Raw genomic sequence first — 17,217 nt, forward strand, 5'->3', positions numbered from 1 at the left:
CACACAGATGAACTAAGAGACAAAGGCAGATATAACTTAAAGTCCTGGGATCTTTCCATTATGCCACTATTACCTGGGCAGTGAAAGAAAAGCTGCATGCTTGGCACAAGTCGCTGCTTCCCATGGAAAGCTACCAAGCTGGAAAGATCAGGCTATCATATTTTATTAGCTACACTGTGAGAGCTGGAAATAACATATCTATAGGTAAAAAAATAAGTCACCAGCTCAAGGTTATCCTCTGTCAGAAGTTATTCTCTGATAGAGATGGAGCCTTGACTCTCCATCCTCACTAAGAATTCTTTTGAGTGGGCCACAAAGGGGAAAGGAAAGTGGGATGTGACTTCTGTTGATTGTGAGCCTGCTATTTAGGTTAAGTGCTTCATTTAGAAACATGATTCTTTATTCCCCAAAGCCCCGGATGTTCTAGGCCATCTTTGTCTAACAGAACCTTCTGGGATTGTGGAAATGTTCCTGATCTGTGCAATTCAATATGGTTATGACTAAAATATATATGGCAACATTATACTTCCCATGTGCCTAGTGTGACTAGAGAACCAAACCTTTATTTTGTTAAATTTTAATTAGCTTAAGTTCAAGCATAAAGTCATGTATGTCTTGGAGCTCTGACACTGGACAATACAGCCTAAGGCTCAAAAACAAGACAAAATTTAAAGATTTCGGATCTAGAAAAGACTACTGAGATCACTTACGCAAATTCCAGTTTGGTATAGTTCTACCTTATTCCTTGTAACTATTTACATATCTTTGATGAACATAGCAATTGTTTCACCCTGTATTGTCTAGGACTGAAATTTAGGATTGATCTTTAGAGTTAATGCAGAATTTTCTTTCCTAGAGAATTGGAAAAGCAAGATAGTACAGGTGTTAAGGTGCTTGCCTTGCATATGAATGACCCCAGTTTGATTCCTAGATTTGAATTTGGTTCCCTGAATCCCAAAGGGATGTCACCTCTGAGCAGAGTCAAAAATCAGCCCTGAGCACTGTAGGCTATGGCTTGAAACTGCCCCCTTAAAAAGAAACATCACATAAAAGGGGCAGTATAAGAGGTAAATATCTTCCTTTGCATGCGTTCAACCCAGATTTGAATCCTTGGCACCATATATGGCTCCTGTGCATGGTTAGGGGTCACTTTGAGCACAGCGCTCAAGGTATCCCTTAAACACTGAAGGTATGGTCAATCCAAAACCAAAAAAAAAAAAAAAAAAAGGAGAGAGAGATATAAAAAAATCTTGTGGGGTAACTGAATGAGGGACCTACTTCATATTCCCCTTAGGGAATCAGTAGTCAGGTCTTTTCAAAATGTGCAATGAGAATGGGACACAAGATCCCAGGGGCCTTGACCAGCGTGGATGAAAGAAGGGAACACTATTTTTTTGTAATCTAAAATCCACAATTTTTAGACCACAGCTGGGGGGAAGGGGGCTGAAAAAAATGGTTTATACCAGCTGACATTGCATTGTTGATACCTCTCTTGGTTAAGACCTCAACACCTGAAAGCCAAGGTGTTCTCCTAGTCTGGACCCATTCACTTTCAGGATTCTGTGTGGATGACCTTGAAGATAAATATATCAACCTACCTGGGCTGAGATAGCAGAGGACCTACACATCCTTATTTCAAACGCCTCTCCTGAGCATCTGATATTACTCAGACAAAGAAATCTAACAGGGTACTGAGAAGCTGAATCCCCCAAAGGACACACAAAGTACAAGTGGGGTGCTGTGGTGCTAGGTGCCCAGTTTCTACTGGTGCTGCCACATGCCCTTAGTTTTGTAGGGAACCAATGACTCAACAGCCCAGATGACCTTGACAGGGAAGCACTCCAGCATAGCTTTGGTCTAAAGGCAGAGTGGGGGAGGAGACAAAAATGCCATTTTATGATTAACAAGACTGAGGGAGGCAATCTATCCTCTCTGGGTGGGGTGATATCCGTCAGCAAAAATGATCCGCTTACTCTCCAGGAAGCATTAAGAGCAGTGATAGGAGAAATAATTGCTTATGCTGAGCGTAAAGAAGAGATGTCTCAGCGGAATGGAGGCCTTTAGCAAGGCAGGTGGACTGCAGAAGGTAGAGGGAGGCTCGGCTCCCTGATGACCCCTGGCAAGAAAAAGAAGCAGCAGGGGAAAACTGGAACCTGCCAAACTCGAGAGTGGAGAGATCCCCAGAGGCACTGTGAGTGCTATTAGAAGAGTAAAGTGGAAATGGAGCCTGGCTCAACAGCATCACAGCATGAAGAGGCTAGAATAAAGGAGCCTGCCTTCTTTCCTGGGAAAAAGAGGTTTCTCCTTCTGAGAAGCCCGTTCTCAAATACCTTCCCTTGCTCCCTCTGGCACCAGCACTGGCTTGCTGCCTCGTGATAAACCGCTTCCTCTCTCTCTCCTTTCTCCTGGCTGAGCGCCCATACCTTCCTAGGTTCACTCAAGAGTGGCAGCACGGCCCTTGAGATCCCTTCATTCCAGACCTAGTCCTAAAATCACTCACACCTCCGGTTTGCACAAGGGCCGTACCCTAGCAAGTCTTTCTTTAAAACTCACATTTTTATAATTTGTAAAACAGCTTAATGCAATTACCAGAAAAAGACAAGATACAAAATCATTTGTAAATATGTAAGGCAATGGGAAAAGAAAGGAAAACATATATAAACATTAACAGCACTGGGGTTGGGAATGGCTGATACCGCTTTCATTAAAAATGTATTTTCCAAGTTATTAATGAATAAGCATATTTTATTTTTAAAATGAGTGGAAAAAAATCTCCTAAGAGAATTAATGAAAACCATCACCTACAGCTGACGAAAACCTACCACACCAGACTGCTATCTGCTAGTTTTTTTCATCAAACACCCCGAGTGACACACCATTGCCATATGAACCTTCTTTAAACTTTATTTTGACCAGATCCATCTCGTTCCCAGGCCTGCACAGCTCCAGCCCCAGTCAAGGTAAAGCTCTGGGGTCTCAGGTCCCTCCTAACATGGTGTGCCCTTCCAGGTCTGTCCATCCAGCAGACAGAATACTACTCTACTCTAAGTTTGCTCCCTTTCATTTTAATTAAAATCCAATTTGTCCCACTGATCTGAGAGGGTCAGGGAATCCTACATGTGCCTCCCATTCCATTTTGGATCATTTTTTGCAGAAGAATCTTTGGGTAACCTGAAAATCAATCCCAACTCTTGGTGAACAAACTCCTTTTAAGCCCACTGCAGAGCCATCTATTTGTTTTCAATCTTTGTTAACAGGACAAAGAGCTAGATTGTTATTACCAAGTTCACCTGAGAATATTCCAATGACAAGTTGGAATTTTAGTGTGAATTTAAAACTGTTCTTTTTGGGGCTCCAAAGAGGTACAGCACAGGTACCAGTGTGGGATCATGAAGTCCCAAGAACCACTTTCTGACATCCATAGCCATTGTCACCTACGTCTAAAATAATCTGTCTTGGAAACAACAGTGTGTGTGTGTGTGTGTGTGTGTGTGTGTGTGTGTGTGTGTGTGTGTGTGCGCGTGCACCCCAGTTTTTGATAGGGCAAAACATTGGGGCTCAGGATTCAAATACTGAGAAAAGACCCAGTTTCCCAGGTGACAGTAAGTTGAGTTAAATTTGTAGTCCACACACAATGTCCATCTGACACAGGCACAGGAGGCTCTCCATAACACTACAGTCACTGAGTCCTTTAATCCTTAGGGCCTAGAATAGTCTGGAAAGTTGGGATTTGATAGGAAATGACCCAAAGTCAAGTCTTTTTGAAGGTTGATGGCAATATCCCTGAATCATAAATCTCTTACTGAAGAAGAAGGACTAACCATGCAATTCATTTGTTTGCTTTTTATATTTTCTTCAGTGCTAAGGAATATAGTCTGTGTATGGGTATATATGTGTATGTATGTGTGTGTTTGTTTGCCCATGAGAACAGCAAATACTCTACACTTTTACAGAATGCACATGCTACCAAACAAAGAGGCAGTGTGATATTCCAACACTTAGGGCTATTGCCAGAGATATTTTTACAATATTTTTTTCTTACTCCAAATCTCATTTAGCTATTGTGTGATGCTAGATAAGTTTCTTTACCTTCTTTTGGCCTCAGTTTCCTCATTGCATAAAGGATTCAATAGCTACGCCTTACAGAGATATTTTAAGAATTAGAACTAAAATGTGTAAAGCAATGAACCTTGAGGATGTTTTAAGAATTAAGTGATGTGCATGCAAAGTAGTAAAAGTGTTGGAGACAATACTCAATATAAGGTAATATTTCTGTAATTAATTGTTATAATTTTCTTTCAAGTTCAAGTTCATATATTAAGGGACTCTTCAGAGTATCCTCTTTAGAATCTTTGACTGCTAATTCATTTAACTGAGGGCCACTTGCATGGCTTTAAAAAGTCACTTTCTAAGTGATCTCTGTCTTATATGAAACAACTGATAACCTAAGAATGATTCCTACTCAGTTGTATGTCTGTAAGATGTCCTCAGAATATTCTAAGGAGATCTTTAATAGATGCTTCCAAGAAGTCTATTGTTTTATTCCAGGTTGGCACATAATCTTCAGTCATCTACTCTGTTCCCAGTGGTTCAAAAATCACTTTCAAAATCAGCTCTTTGTCCCCTGTGATGCTGAGTCTACACCTAGATTGTATTCTCCTTGAGAATAGAAGCCTAGCCTTGTCTATTATGTGCCCTCTGTATTTACACACAGTTATAATGTAATCACCTTAATAAAGGGAAATGAATGCTTGTTGTCAGGGAACCACTACTGTAACCACCTTCACCTAGAAACACTGTAATGAGTCATCCACTTTCAATTGGCAAAAATTGTATTTTAAAATATGAGTTCAGAGGCTATATACTGCTTTACCACAGATCAACCATTAAGTTGTTTGATTTGCCAACTTAATGCCTTAACATTTTTCAGTTGCTTTTCAAACTTTAAAATATGGAAGATTTGTAATTTAAAAAAAAGTCAGTTTAGGTTGCTATTGAACAAATGGATGATCTGGCAATAATTTAGGCTCAAACAATCACCAACAGCTGAAGAATAGCTGCCCTTTTCACTGCTCTCCAGTTCTCGATAGTCCCACTGTTCCCTCAGGACTTTCCAGAACTATTTCTGAATCTAGTTATTAATCATTAATATTTAAAGCTGAGGAATTAACTGTTGGTTTTCCTAAATAATATATATTATGTGCCATATCTAAAGTTGTATGTTTTGCATGCGAAGAAGATGGCTTAATAGGTTGGAATGTATGCTTTACATTCTTGGATTCAATTTCCCAGAACAATATCAGGTGCAACTAACCAGTTGTGGCCAAACAAACATATAAAAATTCCCCAAACCCCCACCCTCCAAGAAAATAGAAAAAGTGGGAGTCTGGAGAGTTAGTACAGGGGTTAAGGCACAGGCTTTGCATGTGGCCAACCCTGCATGGCTCTCTGGCAACTCATAGCCCCCCTCAAGCATCACAGGATATATCTTTGGAAGCCCTCTATGGTCTGTTGGTCTTGGGAATGAGCCTAAGTAGCAACACATCCATTAAGAAACACTTGGAGTGGTTCTTGGGCTCCCTGAATACCCTTCACCCCGATAAAATAAAAAAGAAGAAACAAGCAATGTGTGAAAACATTAGAAACATGAGGAGAGACAAACTTGACCAAAATGTTCAAATATAGACCAAATGGTTCCAAGGAGATCTTTGCAGTGCATGATTCCAAAGTAGATACTTATTTTTTCACCCATACAGGCAAGTTATCAATTTCTTCATGGGAGTTAGAACAAAGAGATTAATCTCTTCTCACTTATCAAAACAAACTAAAGCCGAAGTAAACAGTCGCCTGAAAGGCAGAAAAACAATTTCTTAAAAAATTAATAAATGATGAGGCTATTAAAAGCACATGAAAAGGATTTGTGTTTTTTCTCCCTTTTAATATGATTTTTTACCTTAAACACTGTGTCCCTTTAGGAAAGGGAAGAAAAGTTAATAAAGGAACCTATCACTCAAACTTAATTTTTTTGTATAGCAAATAAACTGCTTTAATGAAAGGGCTGAAATCCCCAGCTTTGCACATTAAATTTTCATTCGTAGTGGAGAATGGGAATTATTGATTCAGCCATGGTATCGTGCATTTTGAATCCTAGAGTGCTCAGAAGCGCATGTTACTGCTGGGTGCAAAAGCGTTGGCAGCATTTTGATGTAGGGTGAGCACAGGGTGGGTGAGGGGGTGGAGAAAAGGATATAGAAAAGGAAAGGCAGCAGATTGGCTTTTCACAGAAATTAAATAATCAATGTTCCTTGTCTCTAAGATCCACTTAAGATAAAGCACGGCTTCTGATGGGCCATGAGATGCATTCTGAGATCAGGAAAGCTGGCTCCTTTCGGTCTTTCAGGAACCCCCCTAACAGTTTCCTCAGGATACTTAGATAAACAAAAGAGCAGAATGAAGACAGTGATTTGATCCTATGCTCTTGGGTAAATCTGGATTTCCTGTAGAGGAAAGAAAAGTACCTTCCTCAGTTCAAGGTCAAGGTGTCTATCAAGGGAAGAGTAAATATCTAACAGTCTAATGCTGAACTGGATAGCATCGAAAAATCAATCAAACCCATCAACAGTTCTCAGTCTCATCTAAGAATCTGGAGATGTGAGCATTCCATCTTTATCTAAAACATAAAAATAGGTATGATTTTCCTTCAAATGAAATTAATCTTCTTGCCTCCCAGAGGACTAACTCAGAATTAAACAATTCTCTATTATTCGCCCTTAGTGGGCTTAGTTAATTCTGCTGAGACCAAGGCAAACTGAATCCAGTCCACTTTAGGATCATTGTTGACTACAGACAGCATGAGATCAAGGAAAACAATCATCTTCAGAAACAAGCTAAAATCAAATGCAAAAGTAAGCTGCTTTAAAACATGAGAGAAAAAGAAAAAGGGAAAAGAAAGAAAAAAAAGGAAAGAAAATTATGTACAATATATCAAAATGAGAAGGTTTTTGCTTTGCTGTGTTTTAGCCTAGCTAAGATGATTTGATACCAGAAGTCACCTCTTTCAGTCTGGATCCTGGAAAAGTAGCTCAGCTGGACTAAAAAGTCCTGGTTCTGTGCTTTTAGGCACTGAGTTCTGGTGCCATCTATAGATTTCCATTCTGGGAGAGGTTTCTCTTTTGTCCTACTTTGCGTCAGACCTGCTGTCACGAGGATAAGAGCACCCAGGAGACACCTCCCTGAGGTTTAATAGGCTATGAAGGATGGGACTCATTAATTGGCTGGCAGCTGCCCCCAAACAGGATGCTGCCTGGAGGTGAGGGAAGAAAGGAAGTGAGGCTGAGGAAGATAGGCTTCATCCATGAGACCATCCTTGCTGTCCAAGGGGAACCTCAAAGCCAGCACCTCCTCTTTCAGAAGTCTGTGATATGAGGCTGACGAATCAGCCACAACAAACCTCCATCTGGGGGTGTGTATGTGGGCAGATTGGGGGTGGCTTTTTGCTAGTCAACTTAAAAACCACCCTGCCTGAAATATTCTCTATCAGCTTGATTATTTTCATACTGCTGAAATGTTGCCTTCTTTGTTGTTCTCTTTTCTATACTTCCTTTGATTTACTAGTATCCATCCCTATTACACTCATGCATTTAATTAGAACTGATTTTTCCTTTCCAAATATTAGGGAGGACAGATACCCCATCTAAGAGTAACCAAGTTGCTCTATCTGGCACCAATGCCCCTGTCCACCTCTCTGCCTCATCTTGTCATTATTTCTCTAATCCAATCCAGGCCATACTTGTCTCTATGCTGTTTGTTCCCCAAGAGCAGTTTACAGACTTCTCTACTGTTTTGTGTACATTGTTCCCTGTGCCTGTTTCTTTCCAGGGCTCAGTGCTGGCCACTTTTGTAGACTCAGGCTTATAGGCCTTCTTGGTGGGAGAGTTACCTCTGACAGCCCCTCTGCCCTTTGGATGGGAGGTCCCACAGCTAGGGACTTTCCCTCTATGGACTCCTCACCTCACTCTTCTGTAATGGTCCGTGCCCCCTATTTAGCACAGTGGACAACAACGTCCTTTGACTAGATTAAAAAAATATCACTTCTAGCTCCCTCACAGCCTGCAGCTATCAGATAAAAGATAAAATTTAACCAAAGCCTCCCAAATCAGGAGTCAGCATATCACCTCTTACCTTTATGGTTTTGGTCTGGAGTCTGAGTCCATTTAAAGTGTTGATGGCTTTCTCTGCATCCTTTGGATCAATATAGTTAACGAATCCATACCCTAAACTCTGTCCTGTGGAAACAGTTTTTAAAAAAGAGAGAGTGACAGAGAAAGAAAGAGAGAGAGAGAGAGAGAAAGAGAACTCAGTATCTTTATAGAGGTAACACCTTCCCATTGCAGAGGGTCAAGGCCCTCCTCTTGTCCAGTGTTTATCAATCAGGGGCCATATGGCCCTTGTGGTCCCCAGTATATTCCGAGGGGGCCACAAATAAAAATGACAGAAATGGGGGTCCACAAGTATGAGGTTAGTGGGCCAACTAGTAGGAATAGGGCCAATAGAAAGAAACAAGGTCAGAAGGGGGCCATGATTAGAAAAAGCTTGAAAAACACTGCTCTACCACATGGTTTCTTTTATATTAGGGTTTACCCCAGGCTGAAAGGGTTCTGGTTTTTTAGCTTTCACTGTATATCTACCTTAAACAAATAGAAACTACCCAAATAAGTTTCCTTGCATATCCAAACCAGGTACACACAAGTGCATATGCATTCTGGAAGAGATGGGACAAGGGAGAGCAGAAAGAAGGCAGCTTGTTTGGCAGAAAAGACCCATACTTGATCCCTGGCCCTTTCCTTATTAGTAGTATGACTCTAGGGAGAAGTCATTCAGTTGAAAGAGATAATTTTGAGACCTTGAATGAGATGACATTTAAAATGCCTGTCACGTACATTTCTGGGAACATAGTAGCTGCTCGACCAAAGATAGCTATTCTATAATATTGGGTCAAGTGCCGCATGTGAAAGCTATGTCTGCAGCCTTAGTCCTGCCAGCCAACAGCTCACACTGTGAGGTATACAGAAGCATCTGAGCGGCAAAGACCTGAGACCTTTACAGTAGAGGCAAGGCCAGAATTTAAAGCAGTTGCTACAAATCATTAGTTGCCCTCCTCACTCCTAGTCTGAGAACAATAACAAAAAAGGGGGGGTTTATCTACTGGGAAGACCTAGGGAGCTCCTAACACAAGGAGCAAGTGAAAATGGATTCTGCAATAAGGGTTTAGCTACTTTAGGTGGAGAAGGCATCAACTTGTCTGCAGAGAGAGGTAGCAAGTGACAGGGCTCCCCCCTAAGTGAAATAAAAATAATGTGCTTGCGATCGTGCCACTGATTATAAATAGTCCATCAGCTCTGCCATGTGTCATCAGCCAGAAATATCATTAGGAAACTTTACATTTTCTGACATACCCTTTAAGAAACAGAGCTTCGGGTGGCTGCAAAATCAGCTTGAACTTCCTAGGCAATGTTATTGATTTGTAGGCGGCAGCAGAACCGAAGGGGAGGAAAATGACAGGACTTTGCATGTCAGGAAGACTGATTACATAAAGCTCTCTTTGGAGTACTGGGGCCAGGGCTGAGAGACAATACAACAAAAAGCCTGCCATGTCCTGGTGACAGGAGCCCATTTCAGCAGCCAAAAAAATTTCCCAACAGCTTCTGTTTTGCTGGTACATGTCTGTGTTTGTGTTGGTTGTAGGAGGGAACCTGGGAAAACAAGTTGGGTTCTGGATCAGGCAATGGGTAACTTGGTTATCCTTTATAGGAGGAAGCAAAGAGAATCAAGAGAAAACTTAACAGTAATCTTTGTTCTCAAAATGGTTAAACCTCAAGTGACCATCCTTCCTTTTGTATAATCCTTTGTTTTAGAATAACAGGACATGAATATGAAAGGTAGGGAAAAACTCTGCCGGGTCCCTCCTTCAGCAGCTAGAATTAGCAACTGAAGGAAGAGGAGGGAACAAGAGCCCTATCCAGGTACTGCCCGCTCTTTTCATTTTACTGTGTGTGTGTGTGTGTGTGTGTGTGTGTGTGTGTGTGTGTGTGTGTGTGTGTATTCATGTAGGAGAGTGTGCGGCTGTGTGGGTGAATGACAAGATCCTAACAAGACCCACAATATAATAAGATCCATGAGAAACTTCGCAAATCCAAAATAAAATAAACTAATTTCATTGGTTTAAAATTTTTATTTCTCCTAAATTTGGATCCACTTCATCAAGTCTACTAAATTCACCTAATTAAATCCATTTTCATTATGCAAATTTATCAGTCCTATTTACCTTGTATATTAGAGATGCCTTAAAATTACTCTACTAAACTATTCTTATAATTATTTCTTTAAATGGTCATATACCAATTTCATTTCTTTAAAGGACAATTTTTTTGGGGGGGCCCACACCTGGCAGTGCTCAGGGGCTACTCCTGGCACAGTGCTTAGGAATCACTTCTGGCTGGCTCAGGGGACCATAAGCACTGCTGGAGATTGAACCCATTTGGCCTCATGCAAGGCAAGTGCCCTACACTCTGTGCTATCACTCCTGCCCTACAGGACAATTTTAGAGTAAAACTATCTCAATAATAAACTTTATACAAAAGTTATAGGAAACTGGTCAAATGATTAAGCTATAAAATTAAATTTGTGTAAAAATAAAATACATGCACCACTTTACTGTGAACATAGGACCTAAGTCCAAACAGTTCATGATTCACCATACTGAGAGAATATATGTGGAGAAATTCATCATGTTCACCTGTGGTACATGGTTCTTGCCTTCTAATTATGTATTTAAGGACATCTAAAAAATATAGTGGGTATTAGTTTCATATTCTACACTTTGATTATATTTTTTTTCAATTTTTATTTTAAGCAACATGATTTACAATACTGTTAATAATACCACATCCACCACCACAGCACCAGCATCCCTTCGCAAATATCTGAAGACCTCTCTAGCCCCACTGATTTCTTTGACAAACTTGGTTTGGCAGACCCACTCTCAGGATTTGTTGCTATTTGCCATTTGTACTTCCCTTCTTTTACTTCTTTATATTCCACGAATGAGCTAAACCATTATGTGTTTTAGACAATTTCTTTTGGAGGGAAGGAAACACATTCATATTCTAGGGTGGTCCTGGAGGTTAAATGAAGGAAAGGACTTAGGTTGAGCAAGATGTGTCACATCTACCCACCTGCTTGTATTGGTCCCAAACCCACCATCACCTTAGTATATGACTGCAATTAGCACAATTGTGTTATCATCATCAGCTCCAGGTTTAGAAAGAGAATGCATTTAACATCAATAAAGAGGGTCCCTTGGGGAAAACTAAAAACCAAATGAACATCATTTCAGAAAAAAAGAGGGAAAAAGAGTAGAGGTTGCCCTTGATACATAATAATGAACAGACAACTATGAAATAGATCACACTGCCTTGAACAACAGGACAAAGTGGAAAGACCAGCCTGTGAATTGAAAGATGTAAGATAAACTGGATAGAATGGAAAAACTACCTGTGGTTCACCTGGCTTATGATCAGGTATCTTCATGAAGGTCTTGCTGTCACAGGAGAAATCCAGCAAAGTTGAGTAAAAAAATACTATTTTTTTTATGTGAAGCTAAGCTGTTTACATGGTGGTGGCTGTTCAAACAAAAATATTTTATGACCACTTGTATTAGCTTAGTGTCATCAAAGAAGATCCAGAGATAAGGACTTCTGAGCAAACACTTATTCATTCATGATAAATATTGCAAGTAGATTGCTGAAAGGAATTATATGTGACAATTATGAGTAAAAGCTCTCAATCTCAACTATTGGGTTTGTCATCTGAAGTTGTCATTATTTATCATATGCCTTTGGGTAGTTAGTTGTTTGTTCATGTTCTGATAAAAAATTATTGATATTAGGGACTGGACCAATATATATATATTGGTCACTTGCCTTGCCATCTAGGTTTCAAATTAGGACACCCTAGAGTTCCCTGAGCCCTAAAAGAAGTGATCCCTCAGTATACAGACAGGAGTAGCCCTACTCATTGATGGCTCTATACCCTCCCCCCAAAAAACAAAAAGACAACACTACCAAAATATTATATTGCTGCTATGAGGATCCAACTCTTTAATTATTTTTTTAAATACTTTATGGAATGAGCATTCTCTCATTTTTGGGGGGGGGCACACACAGTGATGCTTAGGGATTACTCCTGGTCATGTGCTCAGAAATCGCTCCTGGGTTGGGGACCATATGGAATGCCGGAGATCAAACTGAGGTCTGTCCTGGGACAGTCATGTGCAAGGCAAGCATCCTACCGCTGCACTACTGCTCTGGCCCAAGAGCATTCTCTTTTTAAACACTTGAGTGAGGATTAAACTCCTTTAGTAGAAAATATGAAAAATTAAGCCTCATTTCTTCCAGAAACTGAATAGTGGAAGAAAGTATAATGAGGAAGTGTTTTAGAGGTAAAATATCATGATTTAAATGTGCAGTTTTGTATTTTAAGTTTAAATGTGCAGTTTTGCATTTTTGTGTACATAAAAAATACAGAGATATGATCAATAGCTTAAGCTTGGTGGATCCTGTGATCTATGTCAGGATAACTTTGCCACTGTAGTGTAAAAAGCAGTCACCAACAATGAATAAACACATGAACTGCTTGCTTGTTTCAATGAAACTATTTAGAAAGACAAGTGGCAGGCTCAATTCCTTCTTTGGGTCCTTGATCTAAATCTTTTGACTCCAAATTTTGTACCTTTCTCCATAATCCTTTTGAACTGCTATGGACTATTGTTGTAAAGTCTAAAATGTCTCCCATTTTTTGGAATCATTTAAGAAAAGGTAAATTATTTCATTGGCTTGTGTTAATATAACTTTCATTATATTAAAACTTTAGAAAGTGTCAAGATCATAGGTATTATAACCTTTCATTTCCCCATTGATTTTGAGAGACATTGTTTTCTTGTGCTGTGAAATCCTGGAGGTTATTCCTGCTATTCCACCTGGCTAATGGCAGCAGCAGAGAACTTGGCCTCATTCAGGGCTGGCTGGAAGGAGCCTCAGCATTTCTGCAGTGCCAACCTGCACATTTGGCTTTTTTTCTCTTCAAAAATAGACTTTTCCACAAACCTAACTGCTACCCCCTCATCTGCAAATGATGCCCAAGGGGGTGGCCAGATGGGTAGCTGCTGTGGATGAAAGTTCTGAATTGAATAAGGACATTTTATGGGTCTTAGAACCCCTAGCTCAGGATGAAATTTTGCCTTCAAAGCACATGATGAAATCTCCAGTCACCTCAAGATCACCTGTGTGGCAATAATCCACTTGCTGGGTTAACCATTGCCTGTTTCAAATCCCTCAACTCTTCCTGTTAGTTCTGAGATGCAGTCCCTGCTGCCTACTCTCTGGAAATCTGCTGCCACACTCAATGAAGGCCAGAGATCTGTACCATTACTGCATATATACATGTGTGGAGATCAAATCTGACTTACTGCAGAACCTTGGTAAGTCACTTAAGCTTCATCAGCTGTTTACTTATCTGGTAAAATGGGGGATAAGCCTCCCAAAGAATCACTATGGGGATAGTTACATTGACATGGAGAGGAAAGCAACTAGGATTTAGTTAATGTCTACCTTGTGCCTGAACTGTGCTAAACAGACTGTCATTATTACCAAAATGGAAAAAATATTCAATCCTGTGTGAAGAAGTATTGTCAGATTCATGGTGTAGATATAGAAATCAGGCTAGGAAATGTTCACTAACCTTCCCAAAGTTAACCAGTAAGCAGGTTCCAGAGCTGTGACTCTCAGATGATGTTTTCTTTTTCCAAAGTCTAGCCTCTCTGCAAGTCCCAGCAGTATCTGGCAGCAAGTAAATAAGTACCCAAGAAATATGAGTTGGGAGTATGAGTTCAGAGCCATGTATGCCTGGATACTTTGTGACTGCACTGTCATCATGGCCTACAGCATCACCTTCCCTATCATCGCACCCTTTGGCCTCATCTAAGTCTTACTAAAACATATGATCGACTAGCACAACCTCTTCTTTGTCAAGCTGGACAAGAGGATTCACTTTGCAGCTGTGAGCCAGGCCCTGGCTACCCCCATCCTGTGTTTCTTCTGGCTCTACTTCTTCTTCTTCCTATGTCTAGGTTTGAAGGTGCCGCCGACAAACCCTGCATTTTGGGATCTCTTCCCCCTTTTAATAATGGACTGGGAAGGCTTTGAGATTCTGGAGTACCAGTGGCCCTACTCCTTCCCATCCTTCCCTGGAGGTGTTTACATAGGCAGTGCAGTTTGAGTTGGGCTACTTCTGTAAACTCAGAGTTAGTATAGCCAACAAATAGATGATTCCTTTTCCTTTTTTAGCTCATACAATTACTTTAAAGTAAATCTGGTATAGAGAATTCATACTCTAAATGTTGTCTGTGTGCCAGCATCATGTTCAACAGCTGGGAACTTGTTAGAACAATAGATTTCGCAGGCCCCATTCTAGACCTCCTGAATCTTGTTGAATCTTGCTGATCTTGTTGAATCTGCAATTCAACAAGATGCTCAGGCAAGTCCTATGCATATGGAAGTAAGAGAAATGATAAAGTATGAGGATGAGGAAGAACAAGGGAAATAAAGAGTTAGAGTTAGCCAGCTATGGATGACTTTTGGCTCTTTAGTTTATTGCTGTATGACCTGGAAAAATTAAATTAACTTTCCAATGTCCTTTTTCATTTGTTTTTGAGAACACTAGCCCATAGTAATATGGAAGGGAAGTTTTGATGAGAGAGCTTTTAGAGTTTCTTAATACTAGCTATTTCTATGCCCCCACTTTGCATTTCTATTCTAGTCCTTTTTTTTTTGTTGCAGCATTTTTTTTTTTTTTTGATTTTGGGCCACATCCGGTGATGCTCGTGGATTACTCCTGACTATGTGCTCAGAAGTCACTCCTGGCTTGGGGGACCATATGGGATGCCGGGGAATTGAACTACTGTTCATCCTAGGCTAGCGCACACAAGGTAGTCGCCTTCTCGTATGCACCACCGCTCCGGCCCCTGCAGCATTTTCATCTGTAAAATGACCCTTTTTTCAAGATGTTATTAGGATTAAAAGACATGCATGTAAAAGGCCTAGCACAGAAAGATACTTCATGAATGCTGTCTGCTTTTCTTTCTTGTCCCATGCTCTGACACAGCTGTTATTTCCTCTTTCCTCTCTGAGGTCCCAACCTCCTTGAAGTAGAGAATGTTTCTCATTCTTTTATTTTAGATTGGAGCACATCAAGTGTAATTAGCAGACAAATTCTATCCTGGCATCCATTACTACATGTCAACACCATGAGTAGGACCCAAAATAACTAAAAATTTGTTCCTAATTTTGGAGAGACTTAGAGAAGAGAGATAGGAGGATTAATTACAATTCACCCAAAACAATAAAATTACCAGAGCCTTTTCTTTCTTTTATGGATCCTTCAAGGAGTTTTCAGAGAAGCCAGGCCACTCCTGGAAATACTAGATCAGGCCAGATGGTTCAAGACTCAACTTGAACTCAAGAGCTTCTGGGCTGCACCCAGCAGTGATTGTCAGCAGGACAGACTATGTGGGGCCAGAGTTCATATATTCATTTCCTGACCACCAAGTGATCTCCTCAGCTCCCCAGAAATTTTTCTTTTAAAGCTCCATGTAGGAATGTGAAGATAAAGAATGATTTTGGCTGAGCAGAGCAAGAAAGGATTTTTAGAAAGTAGAGGAATTTGAGTTAAGACTTCAAAGAAGGACCAGAATTTTGATAAGGATCCTGTTTTAAACAGTTGATATTCCAGCTTAAATGATGGGTCCATGTACTATATTAATTTTCCAAGATACTTATTGAGCATTCATTATGTACCAGACATAGTTCAGTCACAGAAATAATCATAGAACAAAACATCTTGGTTTCAGTCTTCAGTGAATTTATATTCTGTTTTAGGTGTGTGGGATTGAGACAAGAAAACACAAAGTTAAAAGTTTCAGATGATGAGTTTTAGAAAGAAAATAAAGTAGAGAAGAGGAAAGATGAGGGTATGGAGATGAAGGTGCATTATTAAAATGAGTGTGTAGAGAGATAAAGGCTCATTATTAAAATAGAGTGGTCATGTAAGGTCTCCCTGGTAGGAGTGGAAATGGGTTTATAAAAGAGATTTGAGGGGAAGGAAGTAGTCAGTTCCTCCCTACTGAAAAGGAAGGGCTTTTTGGGGAGAGGGAGGTCTCCTGGGCAAAGGTAGAAGTATGATTAGATATTGGAACAATATATAAGTGTAGTAGGACCAGATCATCATAATACCTGTCACGGGACTGTAAAAAGGATGGGACCACCCTGAGATTGGTTTCTTCAAAGCACTTTTGGTTGTGGGTGGTGCAGTGACAATGTATTCCTAAAACACTAATATTAACATTTTTAAAATTATGGTTCTAAAAAAATACCCAGAATAACTAAATTATGCCAGATCCCTACTCCCTCAATCTTACAGGTAAGGTATAAACCATCTCTTTATATGGCTCTGTTGTCAAGGAGAATGAGGAAAACTTGAGGCCAACATAATACTTTATTTATTTCAGTAACCCAAGAATCTACCAATGGCCAAAAAATTGTAGGAAATCTAGTAATCCAGTCAATATTTGTAAGTGAGTTAATCTTAACCATCCTTAATCTCCTTTATGTCAAAAGCAGAGACTAGGAAGATCTCTGTGTTTTAGGGCCTTCACTGGTGTCCACAAACTATGGGGAAAAAGATATGGACCAGATTCACAGATAAAATATAGAAACGTGAGGTACTTAAGACTCGCAGAGGGGCTGGAGTGGTGGTGCAGTGGTAGGGTGTTTGCCTTGTATACGGCTAACCTAAGACAGACTGAGGTTCGACCCCCCGGCATCTCATGTGGTCTCCCAAGCCAGAAGCAATTTCTGAGCACATAGCTGGGAGTAACCCCTGAGCATCACTGGGTGTGGCCCAAATAACTAACTAACTAACTAACTAACTAACTAACTAACTAACTAACTAACTAACTAACTAACTAAAAGAAAGACACGCAGAAGTCTGAAGTAAGAAAATGAGCTCAAAGTTCCTTCTAACATTTGATAGATCATCAGAGTGAGCAAGCAGAGACTTGTTATCTGTCAGCTGAATACCAGTTTTCTTCCAAGGAATGGACAC

General features: G+C 40.2%; 1 protein-coding gene across 8 annotated transcripts in view; it reads right to left on the bottom strand.

Moving 5' to 3' along the window:
* The window catches only part of ELAVL4 (ELAV like RNA binding protein 4), a 99,298-nt gene that overhangs the window by 18,850 nt on the left and 63,231 nt on the right, over positions 1-17,217 (bottom strand). For all 8 annotated transcript variants that reach the window (XM_049774865.1, XM_049774870.1, XM_049774868.1 and 5 more), the window contains exon 3: positions 8,182-8,285. In XM_049774865.1, the coding sequence (XP_049630822.1) occupies positions 8,182-8,285 (104 nt within the window). The remainder of the gene's footprint in view (positions 1-8,181; positions 8,286-17,217) is intronic.

Source organism: Suncus etruscus, chromosome 6, assembly GCF_024139225.1.
Source record: "Suncus etruscus isolate mSunEtr1 chromosome 6, mSunEtr1.pri.cur, whole genome shotgun sequence".
NCBI classification, from domain to species: domain Eukaryota; kingdom Metazoa; phylum Chordata; class Mammalia; order Eulipotyphla; family Soricidae; genus Suncus; species Suncus etruscus.